Genomic DNA, 25045 nt, shown 5'->3' with positions numbered 1-25045 from the left:
CCAAAGCTACACACGAAAAAAATCTTGTCTGAAAACAACAACAAAACAAAAACAAGCCCCCCTTCCCACAAAAAAGTACAGTGGGATCTGAAGAAACCCACCAGGAAAGCCATGCTAGTTGCTTAAATGAATCAGATGAGAGAAATTTATAAGTTACACTGACAGAATTTATTGATGTTAGCATTTGAGGATGAAGGAAAAGCATTAAAGACATCAGCTTGTATTACTAGTTGGCATGGGCAAAGGTCAGGGGTAGACTGTCCTGGAGAGGTCATTTCTCTGGGGCTAGCAGGTTGGCTTAGTTTGGGTGTGTTTAGGAAAGACATTGAGAGGAGATGGTCTTCATGCTCAGTGAGCAGTGGAACGAGCAGCTAGGTACACAGGCAGAAAGACTTTGTGGGTCCCCTGAGTGACCAGGAATCTAAGGAAAAGAGACTTCTCAGAAAGCACCGGTGATATTCCTGTCAGCTGGTGTTACAGAGAGTTAGTAGACAGAAAGGAGGATTTGAGGAGAGCAGTCCTTTAGAGGGATTTGTGTTACAGCATCCATATGTCATGGTAGACTTTGCAGTTACCATAATTTTTTTTTTTTTTTAAAAATCATCTTTAACCTTAATTCCTTTGAGATGGGATCTCTCAGTGAGCCTGATGTGAGGTTTCTGGCCAGAAAGCCCCGCCAGTCAACTTCCTTGCACATGGAGGTTACAGATGTGTGTAGCTACAACTGGAGGTGCATATCGTTGGTGAGGATTTAAACTCAGGTTTTCATGCTTGCTTCACAAGTGCTCTTACCCACGTGAGCCTTTCTTTTCTTTTTTTTTTTCTTTTTGGTTTTTAAAGACAGGGTTTCTCTGTATCTTTGGAGCCTGTCCTGGAACTAGCTCTTGTAGACCAGGCTGGCCTCGAACTCACAGAGATCTGCCTGCCTCTGCCTCCCGAGTGCTGGGATTAAAGGCGTGCGCCACCACCACCTGGCGAGCCTTGGTTTTCTTTTTTTTTTAAAAAAAATATTTATTTATTATGTATACAATATTCTGTCTGTGTGTACGCCTGCAGGCCAGAAGAGGGCGCCAGACTCCATTACAGATGATTGTGAGCCACCATGTGGTTGCTGGGAACTGAACTCAGGACCTTTGGAAGAGCAGGCAATGCTCTTAACCTCTGAGCCATCTCTCCAGCCCCTTGGTTTTCTTAAATAACGCCTGGACCCTGATCATAGCTAGAATTCTGCCCCCTTTGAATTTGTCCTGAGAAGCAGGGTGAGGTGTTGCCAGTGCTTTGTGCTGTGGAGGGTGAAATAGCAGAGTGGTTTGTGTCATTGGCTTTGATTAGATAAAACGAGACTCAGCCTGTTTACTAAATTTTGTTATTGATCAGAAAACTGCGAAGAAAAGAATTGACTATTTGCTGAATCTTAAGAGCACTGATTTGGGAAGTGTGTTGTGTTGTTTTATATGTCCATCACTCAGGCCTGAGAAATAAGTGTTTCTGTGAAGCTGGCATTTCTGTCAAAATGTTTTCATTTACTTCCTCGATGGCCTCCTTTAGTTTCATGCTTTATTAACCAAATTGAAACACAAATTTATTTTTTAAAAAATTTATTAATATTTTATTTTATGTGTATGGATCTTTTACCTGTATGTATACCTATATGCCATTTATGTATTGCCTGTGGAGGTCAGAAGAGGGAGTTTCAGATCATTGAGAACTAGAATCCTGTATGAGTGTCCTGTCCCCCCACAGTGCTGAGGTTGAACAACAGAACCATGTGTTCTCCCACTGTGCTGGAAGATCTCAGACAACTGTAGCTTCATTTATCAGCTGTTCAAGCCAGATTCCTTAGCATTGTTGTGACTTCATTGTCACCGCTAGTGTATCATCACATCCTGTTTACTTTTGTTTTAAAAACACCTGGAAAGCTGGCCTAGTTGTACACAAGTAAGCAAAATCATAGAAAAGATTTGAAAAGCCCATAGAAATCAGACATTTTCCATTTTCTACTGCTACCATCTTGGCCATCCTATCTACCATGGCGAGCTGCAGCCAGAAAGCCTCCTCCCTTACCAGGCTTTGTGCAGTCAGCCTTTGTGACTTCTTCAGGTTTTTCTTTTTTGTGAGGAGGGTTTGTTAGTGGTTTTGTTTGTTTATTGTTTTGAGCCAGGGTTTCATTGTATAGCTCTGGTGGGCCTGGAACTCACTATTTAGACAGACCAGTCTCAAACTCACAGAGATTTGCTTTGCCTCTGTCTCTCGTGTGCATGGATCAAAGGTGTGCACCACCACACCTGACATGATCTTTTCTTTAAAAAAATTTTTTTTAAATTGCTTATTTGTTTGCATGTCTTCCCCCTTAGAAGAGGGTGTTAGGTTCTTTACAGCCTGCAGTTGAAGGCAAGTGTGAGACATCTGATATGGATGCTGGGAACTTGACTTGGGTCCATTGGAAGAGCAGCCATTTTTTTGTTTTTGTTTGTTTTGTTTTGAGACGGGTACCTTTGGCTGTCCTGGAACTCACTTTGTAGACCAGGTTGGCCTTGAACTCACAAAGACTGCCTGCCTCTTCCTCCCCAGTACTGGGATTAATAGTGTGTACCACTGTCACCAGGCCAAACAGCACTGTTAACCACTAATTTAACTCTTCAGTCCTGGCCAGTGTGATCATTGTTTCTTTGCTATTCACACCCTTACTGAAACATCAGCTAGGGTCAGTAGAGTCAGTTCATGTGTTTAAGGGACAACCAACCTTTTTACAAGGCCTCCAAGTCCTCTAATGTCTATCAGGACCAACCTTCCCTGACCCTGCCTGCCCCAAACTCTCTAAACTTGTTTCCAGTCCCTCTTCTCTTGTTCCTTCTGTCTGCTCCACTTCTTGAATATTGAATGTGCCTGGGTCAGCAGATTATACACACTTGCCCTTCCTCTCAGTCCTAGTGCCTTTGTGGCTTCTTCCCTCACTGTACCATTGCGTTCGTCTCAGGAGGTCATCCTAGATAGTCTTCTTCATTCGCAAGCTTCCTGATTCTCATCACTTTCCCACTTGAAATTGTTGAATGTGTACATATTTGTGGTCTCTCCGCTTCTGGAACATAACTTCTACCCTGGGAGAGATGCTAGTGTTTGCTGTTTCCCAGCCTCCCAAATGGTAGAGCACAGGGGACACACTATGAATAGATAACACCTGTGATTCCAAGTTGTGTTCTATATTAGATTTTGTTTTTAATGCGGGTTTTGCTGTCACCTGCTTCACTTGAGCAGTTGATTAGCACATACATTGAACATTTATGGCATTCCTGCTGGAGAAAAACACTGCTTTAAACGTTCACTTATTTGTTTTGGAGGGAGAGGCAGTGTGGGTGTATTTCTTGAAGCTATGTGAATTAGTGGGTCAGAGACAGGTAGGGAAAATTGGCTCCTGTGAAAATGGAGAGGACTGGCCATGCAGGGGCTTCAGATTTTGCCTTTGCTCTCTTTGGCAGTGTGCTCTTGCAGAAATGATCTCTGCTTTATCGAGTGTGAGGTGGGTAGAACTACTTGGTCTGATATGGTTTACTGAGCTGATGAAAGAATTTGATGACTTAGGTATTCCTTGTGAGCCTCACATTGCTGTGAAGATCCATGGCTTGCTTGGTGGAGAAAGAAAGCCATGGGTTTCTTTATGCATTTTCAGATGCTAATACCACGGCCTACAGGGACTTGGGCATAGTACATGATTCGTCTATGCAAAACTTATATGAGCACTAGAATACTTTCGTTTTTCTTGAAATAAGCTTAAAATTGAAATTCTCTTTGAACATTTACTGTATGGAAAGAAGTAATCTAGGTTTGTGTTACAACATACTTTGAGCCTCCTGACCTGCGATGGTCAGTGCTATTACTCCTTCCTCAGTCACCTCTCAGAGATGGCTACTTTTTTTTAAAAATATTTATTTATTTATTTATTTATTTATTTATTTATTTATTTATTAATTATGTATGCACTATTCTGTCTTTGTGTATGTCTGCAGGCCAGAAGAGGGCACCAGACCTCATTACAGATGGTTGTGAGCCACCATGTGGTTGCTAGGAATTGAACTCAGGACCTTTGGAAGAGCAGGCACTTAACCACTGAGCCATCTCTCCAGCCCCGAGATGGTTACATTTTTATTTTCCTGAATTCGTGCGGGTATTTGACATGTTGATGGAGAGGGCTTTTCTGGCCTATCATAATTGATCTATGGGCTTTGGAGAGATCTGTGTAATTTTTATGATTTTGGCATGACTGAAGAAAATTTTCTCTGCATCTGAAGCATATAATTGCAAACTGTTTTATCTGTTGTTGGCTAAGTAAACAGGACCAGTTTTTTGTTTGTTTGCATATGTTGTTTCCTGTCTGGCCCTGGTAGCAGATGGTTCTTAGTCTCATCACTTGTCTCCTTTGTTGCAGCTGCTGTGTGGAGGGCAGCGAGCTGAGCTCTCCCCTCAAATTTCTAGCCCCAAACACCTGGCACCTAGACAGTATTTAGTAACAATTGTTTCTCAAATGAGACAAGATTTTGGGGAAGACAGATGATTGTGGAAAATAGATAAATGATTATTAGGTTTTCCAAAGCTGACTTGTACAACCTCTTTCCGTTGGTAGAAAACTTTTTAAGATTTGTGTTGAGTTGAAGTTTAAGATTCATTCTTTGCATTGTAGACGCTTACATCTTAGAGTTTTGTGGGGGTAGGGGTTGTGGTTATTTCTGGAGAAGCTCATTAAGGAGACTGTTGATAGTAGGAATTTTTGAAGAGTGTAAAAACCACCTAATAGTCCTTAAAGCTGGAGCATAGCTAGAATGGTTGACTGAGAAGATGTGTGAATTATAACTAAGCTAATTAAGGCTCACGATTTTGCAATTGTCAAGAAGATACTGCTTTATTCTTGAACGGAGCTTTGGAATCTGGAGATGGAGACAGTCCTTAGAAGGCGGCGCACTGCGTGGCTCCTGCAAAGGTTCCCATACCTGTGCGAATTGTTGTCTTACACAGAAGTAATTTGCACCACGGGTTCTTTCCTTTTAAATTTTGGGCTGAAGTTAATTTTTTACAGTTCTTCCCATTATATGTTGCTAACTGAGTTATACTTTTTCCTTAAAAAAGATAAAAACAATGAGTGTATAATAAGTTTAGTTTATGCCCACCATTGAGCTGGCACGACGTGTGTGTGTGTGTGTGTGTGTGTGTGTGTGTGTGTGTGTGTGTGTGTGAAATTGTATTTCTCTGGTTTTGCTTTTCCATGATGGCATGTAAGATGTTTTTATATTGGAAGCATGAATAGTGTTTTTTTGGGGGGAAAAAAACGATTTAATGGCAGCTCACAACTGCCTATAACTCCAGCTCCTGGGGATTCAATACCCTCTTCTTATCACAGTGGATTCCTTCATGTGTGTGATGCACATAAACTCTTGCAGGCACAGATAAACATATAACAGTAGATAAATAAATGAAAAAAAGACTTGTTTTTATTTTAAGTCTAGCAGCATTTTCTTAATTTTTGTATATACACCACATTCATTCAGTGCTTTTGGAGACCAGAAGGGAACATTGGATGCCCTGGAAATGAACTGGAACCAAGCTCTGGTCCTCTGGCCGAGCAGCAAGTGCTCCTAACTGCTGAGCTTTCTCTCCAGCTCCGTTTTTTTTGGGCAGGGTATTTTTGTGTGCCCTATCCTGGAACTCACTCTGTATACCAGGCTGGCCTGGAACTCAGAGATTCGCCTGCCTCTGCCTCCTGAGTGCCGGGATTACAGGTGTGCCCCACCACTGCCTTGCCCATCTCCAGTTTTTAAATAAAGCAGCATGTTATTTTAGGAAGGAAATAAGAGGAAGCATTTAAGCTTCAAAGAAAAACCAATTTGACACCCTCCCTTTCTTTTCTCTCTTCTAGCAGTTTTGAACCGTTGGGGTTGTTGGAGTGGTTGGATTTTCCCTGGAATTGAGTGAGAAATTCAGAAGACTGAAGCCCAGGCTTACTGTCTACCTTTCACGGAGGCCTAGCCGTGAGAGGACAGAAGAAGGCACGTGGCGAATCATGACAGCTGACAAAGACAAAGACAAAGACAAAGAGAAGGATCGGGACCGGGATCGGGACCGAGAGAGAGAGAAAAGAGACAAAGCAAGAGAGAGTGAGAATGCCAGGCCTCGAAGGAGCTGTACTTTGGAAGGAGGAGCCAAAAACTATGCTGAGAGCGATCATAGCGAGGATGAAGACAATGACAACAGTGCCACCACGGAGGAGTCCACGAAGAAGAACAAGAAGAAACCACCCAAGAAAAAGTCCCGGTATGAAAGGACAGACACTGGGGAGATAACATCTTACATCACCGAGGATGATGTCGTCTACAGACCAGGAGGTAAGAGACCATTGTCGTCTGCACAGGGCTGGGGAAAGTAATGGTCTCGGCTTCCTTTATTGTCTAGGAAGACTTGGAGTCTGTTTGCCAGCTTTGTGCTTGTGTCTTCCTGGCCCTGTCTGGTTGTGCATTTCTGGATGACCTTCCTTCCTCGTGATGTTTGCTGGCTCACTCAGTTTTTTGTTTTGTTTTTTATTCATCTTCAGCTATAAATTAGGCTTGCAGAAGGAATACATGCATAGCAGAGACAGGTAAACCCTATGATTCTGGGGAACAGGACATCTGTGTTGAAGTAGAATTGACCAGCAACTGGAGAGGTTTTTGGTTTTTTGAGTTTTGAGACAGGGTCTCATTACTTAGCCTGGCTGTCCTGTGACTCACTGTAAAACAGCTGCTTTGAAACGCATAACGAGCGAGTAATGGTCTCTGCCTCCCAAGTGCTGGGACTAAAGGCATGCTCTACCACCGCCGGGCTGGAAAAAGATTCTTTAAGTGGCTTTTAGAGCAAGATTTCTCACTCCCAGGTAAACCTTTACCAAGGCAGTGAGTGACTTAACCAGTCAGTGACAGCAATGAATTGCATGTGTTCAGTATTCCTTGCAGTGGATATTATCTGGTCGTCAGTGCACTGAAGGGTCTGAGGGAACCAGACCCAGTGTGGAGATGAGAGGCTTTGAAGAAATGCAGAATCCACAGGTACCAGCACTCATTGGGTGAATTTGACTGGTCTTTTGAGAAACCTGCCAACCAACTAGAGAGGCACACCCCTCCCCTTACAGAAGCGAATAAAACTATCATTGATCATTTTATTTGAATTATTTGCATTGTTAATCCATGACAAGAATTTCATGGGAGGTATAATCAGTACACTGGAGTCTTACCCTGTTTGAAGTTTTTCCAACACTATGACTAAAGGATACACTATGTCATTAACCTAGCACAGTCATTTCACTGAGAAGAACTGAGTTTCTGAATTTATTTGTATAAAGTTCCACATTTTGGGGAGCCATATAGGAGTTAGTATGGGATTTTCAGAAAATAATTAGTATTAGACAAACTTATGTTTACAACTATACTCTATACTTTCCTTGGTTGACAGTTGAGTGTACAATATGAAATTGTCCATGACGAGGCACTTAGAGAACTTGAAGTTCTGCCAGAGCATTCGTCCCATGCAGATTCCAATGCTGTGCATGCTTCTCTTTGATTCAGATTCAGTACTGGACCACAGTGATGTCTCATTGCCCAGTCTTCCCGACCATTACCATTTCACTCACTGAGGGCCTCTTTAACTTAGGGTAGGGTGTGTGTCTCTGTGTGTGTGTGTTTTCTTGGTGTCTTTTTTGCTTTGGTTTGGTTTTGCTTTACGATATAGGGTCTGGTAAGCATAGGCTGACCTGGAAAGTTCTCTGTAGCCAACCCAGTAGTCTTAAACCTGTGATCTCTTGTCTTCTCCTGGAAGTGGAGACTACAGATGTGCCTCCTGGTGCTGGTCTGCCTATGTCATTGTAAGTTATGGGAAAGCATTAACATGTGTTGATTATAGCTCACAGATAGAAGTTGTATTGTTTTCCATCTCTGAAAAAAGCAGTGTAGTGTGGTGTACCTACAGTCCCTGTAGGTACTGTGCCTGGTCTGTAACAGACAGCACCCAATTGTAGTAGAACGAGATTGAATTTACCTAGAGTCTAATTGGACTGAGATCTCCTGCAGTTATGTGTAATCTTCTGCCCCTTGGCTTAGTGAACAACTGTTTGAACCCCTAAGCTCTAGAGGTTCAGCTTTTGCTGGCTCAATTAATTTTTAAATGCTCCCTTTATTGTAATCATACATTTATGCCCTGCTTTGTGGTAGCTGAGGAAATTGCTGGAATACTTGTTTAATGTCTCATACACTCTCAGTTTTGTAGGGGAAAAAAATCTTTTTCATAGGAAACAGTTTTTATATGGAGTGGCATGATGGTATTTGAGTTGGAATGTAATTTAAATTGAAATGCTGGGATTTGGCTCTGCTCTTGACGGAGATTGGCTGGAGTTTGGTGTTGACCCATGTGTTTGTCTTCTCTCCAGATACTGTCTTCCCTTTATTCTGACAGCTCTACCAGCTGAGAACATTAGACTTTACAAAATTAAAAATGCTATCTGGAATAGGGTGGTTTATTATGTTCGTTGAGTTTCTTAAAATGTACATGGACAAGGTCTGTTTATTTATTTATTTTGAGGATTTAAATATTCCATAACAAATGCTTTTGTGAATAAATTTTGCCTTGGAGATACCTAAATATCCTAAGTGCTGGAAACAGTTTTTTTTTAAAAGGCTGTTTCTACTTCTTTTCTACATTTTAATATAAATTTTCTAGTGAATTTTTAAGAAATTAATTTTTTTAGTAGACAGTTTTATTATCAGAAAACCATTGAAATTAAGTTAGTTACTTGGCTCTTCTGAGTGAAAGTTTTAAATGAAAATTATTAGCCATCTGAAGTCACTTCGCTAAGTATATCATTTCATGTATATTAAAAACCTACTCTTTTTATCTTTATCATTTCATAATTGAAAGTATTCTCAATCTAATTAGCATAATATAGGTTATATATGATAGATCTTCCATAACTGTTCATTTTACCCTACATTTAAATTCCCCTTAAATCTCCACCTTTCTCTATTTAATCGCCATTTCAAGGACTAACTTTTCAGTAATGCTATATGGTAGCTGGCTCAGTAGGCAGAGTAAAATTTCTTAATGAATTAACTAGAAAGTATGTGTATTATACAACTGTTTTTTTTGTATTATGATAAGCAACTCAATACATAATAGTTTTTTTTACCTTTTATTTTATTCTCAGTTTTGAGTCAGGGTCTTATTCTGTAGTCCTGAATGGGCTTGAGTTCATGGTAACCCTCCCCTATCAGCCTTTGAGCCATCATATTTGATTTTCCTTTCATTAAAATTCTGATTGCAATTTTCTTTTAATTTTAGGAGAGAGGTATTCCTATAGTGTGGGCAGAGACTACATATTTGTTTCCCTGCCTCCTAGACCGAAACAATTATATAGAAGCTATATCAATTACAACATTGTTTGACTGATGGTTCAGACATATTCCTAGATAGTTCTTGGCATCTTTTTTTTTTTTTTAAAGATTTATTTATTTATTATGTATACAACATTCTGTCTCCATGTATGCCCACACGCCAGAGGAGGGCGCCAGATCTCATTATAGATGGTTGTAAGCCACCATGTGGTTGCTGGGAATTGAACTCAGGACCTCTAGAAGAGCAGATAGTGCTCTAAACCACTGAGCCATCTCTCCAGCCCCCTAGTTCTTGCATCTTATATTAGCCCATTTTTATTAATCTGTGTATTGACACAAGTGTGGCTTACTGGTAAGGTTCTGGTCTCTTCCATTGGCAGTTCCATGACATTTCTCTGACTGTGCTTTCTTTCCTCCTCTGTCTCTGCTTGGATTTCCCAGTTAGCTATCTTCTGCCCTGCGATAGGCCAAAGCAGTTTCTTTATTAACCAATGGCAATGAAACATTCATAGCATACAGAGGGGAATCCTATATCACTATAGTACCCAGGCCTTCCCTTCAGCTCCTGGATTATAGTCAATTTGAACTTTTTTCCATTTGACTGCTCCCCCCCCCCCTTTTTTTTCCTATTTTGGTTTTTCAAGACAGGGTTTCTCGTCAGTAGCTATGGCTATGGAGCCAGTCCTGGAACTCTCTCTGTAGACCAGGCTGACTTTGAACTCACAGAGATCCACCTACCTCTGCCTCCTGGGTGCTGGTGTTAAAGGTGTGCACTACCGCCCAGCTAGTGTTCTATTTTTTTTTTTAATGTCCTTTCTAGGAGAATCATATGTTTCTAGATTTCTCTTAAACTTAAAAAGTTGAGGATGTTTTCCCAAAACCATTGTTCTGGTTGCTGTACATTACTGTAATTTAAACATTGTGTCCTACTTAATAGCAATTTAAAAATATTTGAGTAAAGCACTGAAGAGACTGGATTTTCTCTCAGGAGTTGTCAGTTGTGTCTTTAGTTACTCTACTGTGTGGCTGCAGTTCTCTGTGGCATCTGAGATTCCCTCTTATATATTGACTTTCAAGCTCCTTGGAAGGATGGAAGAGTAGACTCCCCTTTCCAAGACTCTCTTCCCAGAAACTATTACAGTATATAGGTCAGTTTATAGCCTGTGGCCTGAGCTTAGCCTTATGAGCAGCCTAGCTATGTGGGGACAGGGAAGGGCCCTATGCCCAGCTAAGCACCACATCCTTGTTATTGAGGGAAGAGAAGAATGAGCTTCGGGGTTCAGCAGCAGCCTGCTGCAGAGTCTAAAAACAAGAACGGCTGAATTACTAGGACATAACTAGTTTTTCCCATTTCTGGTTCCTATATTAAATTGTAAACTTGTCAAGGAAAACACTTTAATTTATTTTTCTTTATTCTGAGACAGTTTCATGTAGCCCAGGCTGGCCTTTGAACTCTTTCTGTAGCTGAGGACGACTGAACTTCTGAGCCTCCTCTGCTTCCTGAGTGCTGGGATTACTGGCATGTTCCACCACGTTAGGTTTTATGTGGTGCTGGGGATCATACTCAGGGCTTTATACCCGGGAGACAAGCGCTCTACCAGCTGAGCTGCATTACTGTTTCTATTCATCCCATTTTTCAGCCCTTACAGGAAGAATGTAATTGTTCTCAAGGTTATGGATTCTGTTTGTTACTGACTTCTTATATTCAGTTTTAATGTTTACTTTCATTGTATTTTATGTACATTGGTGTTTTGCCTGCATCTATGTCTGTGTGGGGGTGTTGGATCCCCTGGAACAGGAGTTACAGTTGTGAGCTGCCGTGTGGGTGTTGGGAATTGAAACTGGGTCGTCTGGAAGAGCAGGCAGTGCTCTCAACCACTGAGCTGTAGGTGGAGTTTTTCGTCAGGACTGCAGACTTCCCAGTAACCACACAGAGACTTAGTATTAATTTTAAATTCTTTCCTGGAAGCTTAGGCTTGTAACTAAATAGTTCTTACAACTTAACCTATATTTTTTTTTATCTCCACTCTGTCACTTGGTAGTACCCTTTTTTAGCCCAGCATGTTTATGGCTTGCTTCTTTTGTATCTCCTCATGACCCTTTGATTTTGCCCTTCTTCTTCCCAATGGTCTCTGCCCTGAAAATCCTGTCTTGCTATTGGCCAGTCAGATTTTTATTAACAATGCGAGCAACATAACATACAGAAGGATTATTCCACAGCACTGAGCCATCTCTCCAGCTCCTAATGTTTACCCCCCCCTCCTTTTTTTTTTTTTTTTTTTTGGTCAGGGCCTCACACTGTACTCCAGGCTGGCCTGGAATTCACTAGATAGCATAGGCTAGCCTCAAACTCACAGTAATTCTTCTGCCTCTGCCTTGAGTATTGGTATTAGAGGTGTGAGACAGCATAAGTGTTCAGGGCTTTAAAAATGTAATCTTTTTTTTAAAATATTTATTTATTATGTATACAATATTCTATTGGTGTGTATGCCTGCAGGCCAGAAGAGGGCACCAGACTTTATTACAGATGGTTGTGAGCAACTATGTGGTTGCTGGGAATTGAACTCAGGACCTTTGGAAGAACAGGCAGTGCCCTTAACCGCCGAGCCATCTCTCCAGCCCTAAAAATGTAATCTTAATAAGACTTGTCTGTTACCTGCTTTAAAGCTTTGTTTAAAATGGAGACATCTTAAATTTTTCTCTTAATTCAGATTTATTCTGTTTTAGCAGATGTTCAAAATATGGCTTTTCCGAGGTTCAGATTACAAAAAGAACATGCCAAAGCAAAGCTCTCATTAAGTGTCGTGTTGGCCCAGAGCAGCTGCACGCCTTCATTGAAGAGTGTTGAATATAGTTTTGGCAAGGAGAGGAGGCTGCAAGAACATTCAGTGGCTTAAACAGTAAATGAAATCTCCAATCTCTTAGGATTCAAGAGCATTTAGATATTTCATTACTTTGACTTTTCTCAAATTCTGCTAATTTAGATTTTTTGTAAAGATTTATTTATTTATTCCATATACAATGTTCTTTCTGCGTATATATATGACTGCATGCCAGAAGCGGGCACCGGATCTCATTAAAGATGGTTCTAAGCCATCATGTGGTTGCTGGGAATTGAACTCAGGACCTCTGGAAGAGCAGTCAGTGCTCTTAACCACTGAACCATCTCTCCAGCACCGCTAATTTAGATTATTAAAGTGTCATGTAGATAACAGATTAGCATATAAGATAGCCCCTGCTGTCTTATAGTTTAGCCTGAGTATGCTTTGGATGTTATAGAACTAAGTCACTGCATGTGACATCCCAAGGACACTGAGAATGAAGGTTGTTTATGTGTAATATTTTCTTCATATACTTCAGAATACTTGAAATCCATGGTGGGCGGAAGATACTCATTGGAAACCTGAGGTCTCAGTATTTGTTCAGTTATGTAAAAATGACTAATTTTTAAACTACTCTTAAATGCCTGTATATAGTACTCGGCTCAGAAAGAAAAACAGAAACAACAAAACCACACCACAACTATATAGGTGGAAACAGCATTGCTGTAAGGGAACAAGAGAGAGGATTAGAGTTGGGGGGAGAGACGTCATTGCTCTTGGAAGTTAATATAAATTACAACAAATGATTAAAATGGAAGTCCACTGCAAGTATAGTAGGCTTTAGAGAATGAATGATTTCAGTGTCGGCTGGGCTATCAATAGCAGCTTTATAATCAGATCATAAAATAAGAGTACGTACAGTCTTTGTGTATGATGTTAACAGTTTTTGTTTTTAAGAAGTATGATAGAGGAGGATATAAGGATAGGCAAAATTCTTAGTTTCCACCCACATTTTCTGGGGGAGAAATTCAGTTGTTTTAGTAAAGCATCATGTTAGCTATGGGCTTTCAGCAGACTGTCACAGCCTGAAGGTGGGTAGAGCAGATTGTAGTCTTGCATCCTGGAATTAGGTCAGGCTTGTGTGGTAGGAAGGCTAGACACCTGTTGGGAGCAGCAGCAGGAACACTGGTCTAGCAGGGCAGGGCTGATAGTGTAGCTGCTGAGATTCCAGCCAGCCCAGGGAAAACATATGTGCTTTTCTTTTGTTCCTTTTTTTTTTTTTTTTCTTTTTCTTTCTTTTTGAGAGACAGTTTCTTTGAACATAAACCTGGCTGATAGGAACTTTCTCTGTAGACCAGTCTCAGTCTCACAGAGATCTGCCTGCCTCTGCCTCTTGGGTACTGGGGTTGAAAGTGTGTGCCACCACGCCTCTGCTTTTTTGTGAATTACACTTCATCATTCTCTGATGCTGGTGGGCAGCAAATCCTGGATGTTGATCTGATACATTTCTTTCACACAGATGTGAGGATGCTTAGGAGAAAGACCAGTCTCAAGAAAGGGCCTTGAGCTGGGCGGTGGTAGTGTATGCCTTTAATTCGCAGTACTCGGAGGCAGAGACAGGAGGATTTTTGTGAGTTAGAGGCAAGCCTGGTCTACAGAGTGAGTTCTAGGACATCTAGGGCTGTTACACAGAGAACCCTATCTCAAAAAGCCAAAGAAATGGAAAATAAAGAAAGGAAGAAAGAAAAGGCACTTGTGGTTATCTGAGCCAAGTGTTTTGTTTATGTCTAAATTTATGTGACATACTCTACTTCCAATCAATTTCATCTAATCTTGGCTTGTGATTAATTGAAATGTATAAGAAAATTACCCAGTAGTAGACAAAAGGATAGGCAGAAAAATTTCACTTTCAATTTTGCTAGCTTCAAACAGTGTAATGATAGTGTCTGTCTGTCTGTTCTGACAGCAAGATCTCTTATTTCTCTGCCTTTGATTTATAGATAATTTAAGGTTGTGGAATGTTAGAGGCAAATATTAAATTGAATAGAATATTTTATTTATTTATTGTATAAAGAACTATGATGTAGGTGCTTAAAAAGTACAAAAGAGGGGTAAGAGTGATGACTAAGTGGTTAGGAGCATTATCTGCTCTTCCAGAGGACCCAGGTTCAATTTCCAGCACCCACATGGTAGCTCACAACTGTCTAACTGCAGCTCCAGGGATATGACACTGTCACACAGAAATACATGCAAGCAAAACATCAATGCACATAAAAATAAATGAATCATTTTAAAAATAAATCATTTAAAATAGTATAAAAGAATAATTGGTATGGGAAATTTTGTAGTTTGATTTTTTTTGAACTATGAAACAGTTGCTTTTACAAAATTGGGAGCTGCAGATTACAATTAACTGTCATTAGTTCTGTTGAATAGAAATATGTTCCATTTGCTGTACAGTCATGAGGCAGGCTTGAATGAGTATAAATAGATGAAATCTAAATTGTACTGACAGTCCATTAAATAGTAGCAGAAAACCTGGAAAGAAAATGGATTCACTCTGATACTGGCTTATAATAAAATCATTTGCCAAATAAGATAGCGCTGGCACTGAGTTCCCCTGTGGATTTCCAGGGAGCACTACAAAATTGCTTTGAAGCACTTTGTGCAAGGCTGGAGTTCCCCTGGCGTTACTTTGTGGAGAGCAGCTAGCAGCCTTGCTTGAAATCTGCCTTGCAGGGTGACACCAGCCGATCAGCAAAGCAGTTTGTTGTCAGGTGTGTAGGGAGAGAAGAGTCCTCCTACAGGCTTGCCTGTCACCTATCATCTTCCTGTGAACTCTGGCCATAGCACTACTACACTGGTTCCTAAGTGGATATGATTTTACTTGGTTCCACCTTTGTGTGTGTGTGTGTGTGTGTATTTGTGTTGGGGATGAATCCTGGAATCTGGTATGTTCTAGACAAACATTCTGTAACTGAGCTCTGTATTCAGCAACCCCCTCTCTGGTTCCACTATACTTCATACTGGTTTCAACTTGGTGATCTCCTGTCTCAACTTCCCAAGTTATCGGATTATAAACATGTGCCACCATACCTAGCCCATGGTTCACTTTCAGTTCTTGAGTTTAAGATGTGTCAATGTTTCTATTAGTAAATCAAACATGTCCAGCTTAATAGTCATTTTAATATCAGAATTTGACTTGTTTTATGTGTGTAGTAAGGCATTGGATATTAGGAACAGCTTTCAGGAATTGTTTTTCTCCTTCCATTTTGGGCTCTGGGCATTGAAGTTAATTCGCCAGGCTTACACGGGAAGTTCTTGTACCTACTGAGCCGTCTCACTGGCCCTGTAGAACAGTTTTTTTTCCTGCCTTCAGTGGTTTGTTTTTGTATGAGCCATTGAACTGGAATAGGACAGTCAGGTACAGTGTACTGCAAGATGTGGGCATGGGTAGCCAGGGCCTCATGTACTGTGACTCCTGCTTCTCTAGCTAAGTGGGCTGCTGGACCTGTGGTCCCTGCAGTGGTGCTGCAAATAGAACCCAGAGCTTCATGGGCTCCTGCATGCCAGGCAGGTGTTCTACCGCTAAGCCCTAGATCCATTCCCAATTTTAAAAATAAAATTTCTTTCTTAGAGTAAATGTCTTTTCTAAATGATACAAATGCTATAAAATACAAAATACTCCAAAACAGTAATAGATTCTGAAAAATGACTTAACTGGAGTTTGGAAGTTGAATTGGTCAGAATCATTTTCATAGTAAGTTATGGAGATGAGCGCTTACATTGCTCTTTGCTTTGGTAATGCAAGTGTTAAGCCACAGTTAATATTTAGGATGTCAGCATGGTATGCTTTCTACTGCTTTTCCTTGTTTTACCCAGTTTCACACCCAGTTAGTGTATGACTGATGTGGGGCTGGGGCTGCAGCTATTCCAAAACACAGCAGTACTTCCTGAACTGAGTGGTAGCTGTCTAGGGCCAGCCTTTAAACATGGGCGCAGTGGGAGGGAGCGAGGGAGGGGACTGTGTATGTGTTCGCTCGTATTTAGAGGCCAGAGGACAACTTTGGGTGCCACACCTCAGGCACTGTTCATTTTGTTTTTTTTGAAATAGGGTTTCTCATTTGTCTTCAAGTAGGCTAGGTTGACTGAGACCCATTTTCAAGGTGCTGGATTACAAGAATGCTCCACTGTGCCTTGGTTTTTACAAGGTAATTAAGTTCTGGCCCTTGTGCTTGCCAGGCAAGCACTTTACCAACTGAGCTATGTCCCCAGCCCAGTCTTAGAGATATTGGTGTACTGGAAAATTTCCTGACAGCTACAAAAGAGACATCTCTAAATTTGAAAACAATTTCTTTAGTTTGTTGTATTCTTCTTTGCCATTTCTTCCCACCATGCTATTCTGTGTTTAGATAAGAGCCCATGCAAGCTTTGTAGCATTAGTTAGAACTGATAGACATTTCAGCATATAGATTCAGTTATCATGAAGTTTGAAGAGAATGGAGCCAGATTTATTATACATGGGTCATTTTTCTGCTGAATTTATACTTTTCAAGATAATGCCCTCAGATTTGGTAACAGTTGACAGAATCAAATCAAAAGCTAAGGGGCAGGGAGGGAAGGTGTTCTTTCTCCCTTTGAAGCTCTCCCCTGTTCCCAGACATTGTTAGTATCTCTTGTCTAGCAGAAAGGTGAAAGGCAGCCTGTCTCCACTTGCCATTTTGTGAAGTAATGTTTCATCTTTCTTTTTAGTGTTCTGGGAGGGTCTCATGTGACTCCTGTCTTCATGTCTTCATTTATTTGCTTCTCATAGACGCTCTGGGCGTCTGCTCTGCAGACTGCTGATCACGTTAAGGTGAGAGTGAATAGAGTGGCTGCCGTTGGCTGTGTTGAGGATGGTGATGGTAGAGATGAGACTGTTTGCTAGAGGCCCACAGTCTGCCAGTGCTTCTGGTATGGAATCCTGGCATCTGGATTTTAGTGTTGTTTCTAACAAGCCTCTCTCTAGGTTCAGGAGAGACATTGTCTCAAGGTGGAGCTCCTCTGGCATTCACACCACAAGTGTAGGCAGGCATGACTTTATACAGGTACATATTACACACACACACACACACACACACACACACACTTTCCACATTGGAATTGGCAGACCTTTGTATTAACTAGAGGGATACTTGTGGACTTAATTTTGCAACATTTTACCGACTAACGGTTACCTTGTTGGATGGTTTGAGTGTCAGGGATAGAGGAATAGCATGGAGGAGAAATGAAAGAACAGAGAAGTCTGAAGGTCAGCTTCCCATGTTCACTGCGGGGCTACCCAGCTGTGCCTCTGCAAATCTCTTTGTGAGAAAGGCTTTGTTCACATGGAAAGGGTTTCTTTTTGAAATTCTATTAGAGTAGCGGTGCTGTTCTTTGCAAGGGGACGAGAGAGCATTTCAAGGATTAATAGTGGAAACACAGTGATGGGGGAATTCTTTATGGGGCAGAGCGGTGGCTGAATATGGTCCACGCATTGTGAGTGCAGCTTTAATGCCAGGGCTCCCAGATCCGCTTACTAAATTAGGGGGTGAAGTAAGTGTCCACTCTGCTTGGTGAGGAGACTGTCAGGAAAAATGCTGATAGGTGCTTTGTGTTTCACGATGACAGACTGCCTGATGTGGCAGGCTATGATTTTTACCCTGGAGGAACTTGCTTCACTGCTCTATTTACATAAACCTGCTGATTTGCTGAGGGTTGAAAAGGCAGAGGCTTTTCTTTGCCTGGAGAATTTGCCTTCACGTTTGGCTGGCTTCCTCCCTCTGCTCAGCGAGGGCTCTGTTTGCTGATGGCAGCATTGATTCTTAGACACAAAGCTATGTCGAGGTTATGAGAAACAGCCAGAAATATCCCTATTCAGTATCATCTCCCAAATCATGGGTTTTGGTGCTCCTGTTCACAAGCATTTGAAGTGACACCATGCACAGAGGCTCAGTGTTAAGAGTGTAAGACTCAGAACATATTCTGATCTCATTCTCAGACATCCTTGCTAAAATAAAGCATTGGTTATCACGTGTTGTGGAGAATAATTGATGATGATGGAAATAGCTTCATTCATTTTTTTTCTGGCCATTTCAGGCGTGCTGATTTTAATATTAAAACAGTATGTATTTGCTCCACAGCAACTGTTGACTCAATCTGGTAAACGCCTGCTTTCCGGTGGTGATTTTGAAAACGTGCATTGTGCGTTTAATGAACTGCTCTGTCTGCTCCGCCCTTTAGAGCTGCTGCTTCTTCCAAAGAAGTACTTTACCATTTAAAAACAAAAGGTGTCTGCAGTGAGCATTGTGTTGTCAATCTGCAGATCATCAGTTCAGCTGACTAACATGAGCCTTATAACCAGCTTCAGATAAGCTGTGCAGCAGTAAGTTGTATGACAGTCTTGCCAAATCATTTTGACTTTAGAAGATGACTGGGCACACATTGCAGCTGCTCTCTGACATTGTTCTTAACTTTGGCATTTCAAATGAACTACTTTGGAACTGGGAATGTCTAGCATGGATAAGGCCCTAGGTTAGACCCCCAGGACTGCAGAAACAAACAGAGACAGATCTACAAATAAAATAAATGGTTTTATGCTAGCTATAAACATTTATATAAACCAGTTTAAATAAGATGCTTGGTTAATGAGACCAGAGAGAAAATACTTCTAATGACTATTTGGCCTCAATTTAACCTCTTTTTGGGGGTGGGGCAAGGTGAGATAACCATAAGGGCAATAAAAGAAAAATTATTTCCTGTGAGACTTGAATTCCAAATTATTTCCTAGAGTGTATTTTCTTTAAACAGATCATCCTGTTTTGTAGGAAGAAAAAGTTAACTGGAGAAATGCTTCATATTTTATTTAAAACATGCATTAGCCAAAACTGATCAGGACAGTACATTTCCCCCTCCCTGGTTGATAAGTTTGACACAGCTTGAAAAAATATTTAGCGCGTATGACTCAAAATCTTCTCAACGATTTATTATTTTTATATCAAAGGAGTCTGTTTTGTCACCTACTTTCATAGTGAGCTTATCTGCCCTTTCATACATGTTTAAAATTTTGATATTTTTGACACAACCATAGATTTTACAGATACCAGCTTTGTATATTGAAATCATTATGTAAATTCACAGCTTGGAATCAGTTTGGATTGCCATGGTAATTGTTTAAATAAAAAAGATAGCTTGTATGTAGGGAAAAGGCATTAATAAGTAAATGTGGTAATTCCACAGATCCAGGTTCCAGGTTCTTCCCTCAAGTGGTAGGTAGCCTTTCCCTCAGGTAGCTTTCTTTAGTCTCAGATAAGAAACACGTGTCAGCAGCTGCCATTCGCCCCCAGTGCCTCTTCTCTTAGCACTGACACCTTGGTGTGTTTATAGGAGAACATTTTCTTAAGTTCACGTGTATCAGAATGCAGGGTATTTTTCTTCTTCTTCTTCTTTGGGGTGGGGGGTGGGCAGTTCAAGACAGGGTTTCTCTGCAGCTTTTGGAGCCTGTCCTGGACTAGCTCTTGTAGACCAGGCTGGCCTTGAACTCACAGAGATCTGTCTGCCTCTGCCTCCTGAGTGCTGGGATTAAAGGCACGTGCCACCACCGCCTGGCTTCTTTCTCTAGAAGGCTTGGGGGGGGGGTGGGCTGTGGGAGTTAGTTATTGAAACAGGATTTCATGTGGGGCTTACTAGTCTTGGACTCACTGTGTAGTCCATGACTGGCCTTGAACTCCTGATCTCCTCCCCTCCCCCTTCTCTCTAGTGCTATAATGACTGCACCACACCTGACAATGGAAGTTTATCTGTGTATGAGTTCGTAGTAGTTTATCTTTCAGAGTCAGGGGAATTCCAGTACCTTCATGGATTTGTATCTCTTCTCTTCCTGAAACGGCTTTTGGGTACAGTGACCCTCATGTTGTATAGAAAGTTTTCAGGAAGGATATAGGTAGATTATAGATACATCTATTAGAGAGGCTGTCTTTGTGATCCAACCTGAAGTGTCTTTACTATTTTCTGAGTGGGACTTGACTCCAAGTTGTGAGTCCTTTCTGTCTTGGCTTTTAGTGAATGTGTCGATGAAGTAGAGCTTTCTTCATTGTCAGAGCTGGTTGTTGTTTATGTGCACATTTTGCAGGGCCGGGAAGGTTGTGATGGATGGCATTTGCGCTGCTGGCCTTGCTCTCCTGCTTCCCAGATTCCATAGCTGTGAAACTCTTGCTTCTTGGTGTGTAATACCTCGACTTCCAGTTCTGTTCTGTGGATAGTATTTTCCTAAAAACTCATCGCTTCTCTTAAAAAAACTGGGTTTTACAGACAGTTTTAAAAAGCAGCCTTTTACACTTCAGCTGTGAGCTGTGAATCAAAAATAATTGCCCAACCATGCCATGTCAGATGTAACTCAGGAAAGTGGTCTGTTCTTCTTTCTGAAAGAGGTCTATTAAAACAATAACTTGGTTTACTTCTTCCACCTTTGATTGGCTGCCTTGGTTTTCATTACAGTCCAAAACATATTTAACAATAAATTACCCAGAGGTGAGTAGATTAGTTTTCATTCTTTTTTATGGTATAGGTGAAAAGTTTATTGTAGTAGCATGTTCAAGCTGGTCTTTCCAGATATCCGCTTCCTCACAAAATATTTATTGAAAATGAAGTAGCGTATGGCAAAGCTGTTTCTGTTTGTGAAGACATAAGAATGTCTACCTAAATAATTCTGATTTATCTTCAAGTGTGTGTACTCCCTTTCACTGGGACTAGAGTTACAGGCCACTGCCACCATGCCTGTCTTGATGGATAATCTTTAGTAATTACTTTATCTAAATTTCCCTGTCTGGACATCGATAGTTTTTGTAGAGTTTTCTTTCCCTGAATAGAATCATTCAAACTTTTATTAAGTTTTTTAAATTATTCAAAGAATGTTCAGAAAAAACCATCACATTAATGTTATCTATAATTTAATATCACTCATAGGAAGGCTTTGTTTTTACTATTAAAAGGGGCTTGCTTTATTATTGACTTGTTTATATACATTTACCTAGCTCTTTATATATGCAGTGATCTGTGGCCCCTGGTTTTGGTTCTTTAAAGATAAATGCCAGTTTTTTAAAAAACTTCTTTTTCTTTTAAAGACTGTGTGTATATCGAGAGTCGGCGACCAAACACACCATATTTCATCTGCAGCATCCAAGACTTCAAACTGGTAAGCATTTCCCATGCTCTGCCTCTGCTGCCATGTGTCCTCTCTAGCCCCACAGGCTGTCCATTGCTTCTGCAGTGTTCCTGGTGTGACCACCAGTGTGGGTCAGTGCTACCTGCCTGCAGGCTGTGTGCTGAAATACAGCAGTTGATGGTTTCATCAGCTTGGTTTGTCCATTGTGGTAATGCTCTTTTATTGTAAACAGTGTTTCTGAAGTATTTACTGCTTTGGTGGCCTTTTTTTTTTTTTTTTTTTGACAGTCTCAGAGATACTCTGTAGTCTCTGAAATGGTTTCTTTGCGCTCAGCCATTCTTAAGAGCCTGAAGTTAAGTTTAGTTATCAACGAGTAGGAAATGTAAATCAAAAAAGACTAGTGTCTTGGGAGAGGCAATGGTGGTGCACGCCTTTAATCCCAGCACTCGGGGAGGCAGAGGCAGGCAGATCTCTGTGAGTTTGATGCTGGCCTGGTCTACAAGAGCTAGCTTCAGGACAGGCTCCAAAAACTACAGAGAAACCCTGTCTCGAACCCCCCCCCCCCCAAAAAAAAGAATTTTGCTATGATGGCAGGTATGGACTATATCCTGGCCAGGCCAGTTTTAAGTTTTAAGGGTGTCCTAGGAGCAGAAGTTGGGAGAAGGAAATTTGGCCAGGGAACAAGGTTGTCTGGATAGTGCTTCTGACAAAATCCTTGGTTTTAGGCCGTGATTCCCACATTTAGGGCTCAGAATAGGTCTGCTTGTAAGGCAGGCACACTCAGGCCAGGTGTGATGACACACTTTCAGTTCCAGTGCTAAGAAGCAGAGGCAGGTGGATCTCTGGGAGTTCCAGACCAGCTCCAGGACGGTCTGTGCTACACAGAGAGCCCCTGCCCTCCTTCCCTCCCCCTCCTCCAGCTCAGTATTGTGTATGTGTTTACCTCACACCCACATGTGCACCTGTTTTTCAGACATTAATATTTTATTTGATTTTTTTCAAAGATAATCTTTTTTAAGAGCAACACAAACGACACTATTTTTAAAAGTCCTTTGTTTACACAACACTTGAAACAGAATCATTGTGAACCATTTTAAGGGTTTTGATCTTAGAACGGGATCTTTTTCTTGAAGATTGTGAACCACAGCCTACAGTTGTTGTTTTTAAGATTTATTTATTTTGTGTGCAGTGTCCTACCTCCATGTCTGCCTACAAGCTAAAAGAGGGCACCAGATCTCATTAGAGATGCTTGTGAGCCACCATGTGGTTACTGGGAATTGAACTCAGGACCTCTGGAAGAATAGACAGTATCAACCTCTGACCTGTCTCTCCAGCCCCGCAGCCTACAGTTTTAAGTGCAGAGCAATCCTAATTCTGTAACTTTCTAGACAATGTATTGGGGGTGGAGGGGGGGGGAGAGAATTTATTACATTTGTATCTGTGGCTGCTGTCTCCCAAATCCTTCATTACTTGAGAGTGTTTGTTTTTGCACAAATGTATGTAATATTTCAGTTTAAAGAATTAATACAGTAAAGCAAGCCAATTGTGTACCTACTTATAAGATAATATTTGTTCTTATTAGACTGCTTCTATGCTCCCTGGTTGTTTTACAAAGTGGCCTTGCAGCTTTATCTTGTAATTAAATGCTTTCTTTTTAGTTTTCTTGCCAATATGAATTCTTACCATTTTTCGAGATGTTTGTTCTTTATCTTTCTTTACAAAGATTTTTTTTTTACAGATACTGCCTGATACCTGAAACTTTGGGAGGTGGCCTTGTTACCAGAAGAGTTTATTTTGGTAGTGGCTACAGCTACTGCTTTTTTTGTGTTTGTTTTCTGTGTATGTGTTTTTGCTAAACTAAGAACCAGAGTTCCGTGGAGAATATATAGCTTTGAAATAAAATCAATCTCTCTCTCTCTCTCTCTCTCTCTCTCTCTCTCTCTTTCTCTCTCTCTCTCTCCCCCCCTCCCTCCCTCCCTCCCTCCCTCCCTCTCTCCCTCCCTCCCCCCCTCCCTCCCTCCCTTCCTCTCTCCCTCCCTCCCTTTCCTCCCCCTTCCCCCCCTCTTTCTTCTGTGTGTGTGCGCGAGAGAGAAAGAGAGAGAACAGGTGCTTTCATGTTTGAACAGCATCTCTTAGGAAATACTGATCATAGTATGGTAGTTGTGAGGTTCCTGCTGAGGTACCGTAATTGCTTAGGGTACTAGCAGCAATAAAAGCTAAAGCTTCTGTTGTCAGTACTAAAACATCAAAGCTATCTGCAAAGCAAGTGAGATAGAGGGTGCTACCTGTTGGGTCTATTTATTCATTTATTTGCTTTTTGAATATTTATTTATTTATTTATTTATTTATTTATTTATTTAGTACACAATATTCAGTACGTGGATGCCTACAGTCAGGTAGAGGGCACCAGACCCCATTACAGATGGTTGTGAGCCACTATGTGGCTGCTGGGAACTGAACTCAGGACCTTTGGAAGAGCAGGCAGTTCTCTTAACCTCTGAGCTATTTCTCCAGCCCCCTGTTGGGTCCATTTTAAACCTGCATAGTGCTTCTCTTTGAGAGTCTGTGTCCAGCACATACTTGCAGTTGTCACATGAGAATAGTAGAGATGGTGAAATATTTGCTCCTGAGAGAAATAGTTTTCCTCCATTTTCTTCTCTCCTCAGTTCTGTGTACTTCTTATGAAAAGATTGAGATGAGAATAATCAAGACTCCTTGCTCTGGTTTACCCAGGTTATAGAGGAAATATGCTTTCTTTCATAGAAAGTTTTTTTTTTTTTAAAGAAGAGATTGAAGTTGATTTTGCCCATAACAGATAACATGGCAAAACAGAACAATAAAAAATGGCTTTAAAAAACAAAGTATTAGCTTTGAAATATAGCATGATGGGTTCTGTTAGCCTTTGGTTTGAGGTTATACTAAGAGATATTCTGTCTTGTTTACATCAGCAGAAACAATCCTTGTGGTGCAGTAGGGTTTGGGGTATAAATAGGATGTATGCTGGGATTGTAGGACTGCTTTGTGGTGTTCTTATGCTAATACTGCTAAAGAGAGTAAAAGCCAATGAATTGAGGCTTGGGGAGTGGGGAGCCATCTACTAGTCACCAAGGCCATGGTAATACTGGTGTGTTGAACTCCCAAAGCCCTGGGTAGTGTGTGACGCATTCAGTGTGTGAAAGGAAGAATGTTTGGACTTTGTGTGGAGGCCTGAGTTGTTTTCTAGGACTTGCTTCAGGGCTTCTTCAGAGTCCACGTCTGTGGTGTCGAGCATGCCTTGTTATATAAATTTGCCTCTCATTTCATCCTCAGAAATGTCCAAATTTGGATGACTTTTTTCTGTGGGTATAAGCTCCATGACTTCTTCTTTATCAAGTGTTAAATCATCATAATATATAAGGCTGCTACCATCCCACACTGTAGGTAAATTTATAGCCTATACTTACTTGCACAGGACTAGATGGAGGTCATGGTAGTGCATAGTAGTAACTTCTTTTTTGGGGTGGGGGTTTAAGACAGGGTAGTTCTTTATAACAGTCCTGGGTGTCTTGGAATTCGCTTTGTAAGCCAGGCTGGCCTGAAACTCACTGAGATCCGCCTTCCTCTGCCTCCCTAGTGCTGAGATTAAAAATGTGTGCCTTGAC

General features: G+C 41.1%; 1 protein-coding gene across 10 annotated transcripts in view; it reads left to right on the top strand.

Moving 5' to 3' along the window:
- Positions 1–25045, top strand: part of Rere (arginine-glutamic acid dipeptide repeats) — a 351136-nt gene that overhangs the window by 118414 nt on the left and 207677 nt on the right. For 9 of the 10 annotated variants that reach the window (XM_050153151.1, XM_050153161.1, XM_050153155.1 and 6 more), the window contains exons 2-3: positions 5906–6371; positions 21364–21434. In XM_050153151.1, coding sequence (XP_050009108.1) covers positions 6050–6371; positions 21364–21434 — 393 coding nt within the window. In that variant the 5' untranslated portion in view covers positions 5906–6049. The remainder of the gene's footprint in view (positions 1–5905; positions 6372–21363; positions 21435–25045) is intronic. The other variant, XM_050153152.1, reaches the window with a different exon arrangement.

The sequence above is a fragment of the Alexandromys fortis genome, unplaced genomic scaffold (genome assembly GCF_014885135.2).
Source record: "Alexandromys fortis isolate MF-2015 unplaced genomic scaffold, M_Fortis_MF-2015_v1.1 scaffold_88, whole genome shotgun sequence".
Classification (NCBI taxonomy): Eukaryota; Metazoa; Chordata; class Mammalia; order Rodentia; family Cricetidae; genus Alexandromys; species Alexandromys fortis.
Note: the sequence above shows the minus strand (reverse complement) of the source record. Positions and strands in the feature narration are given on the sequence as shown.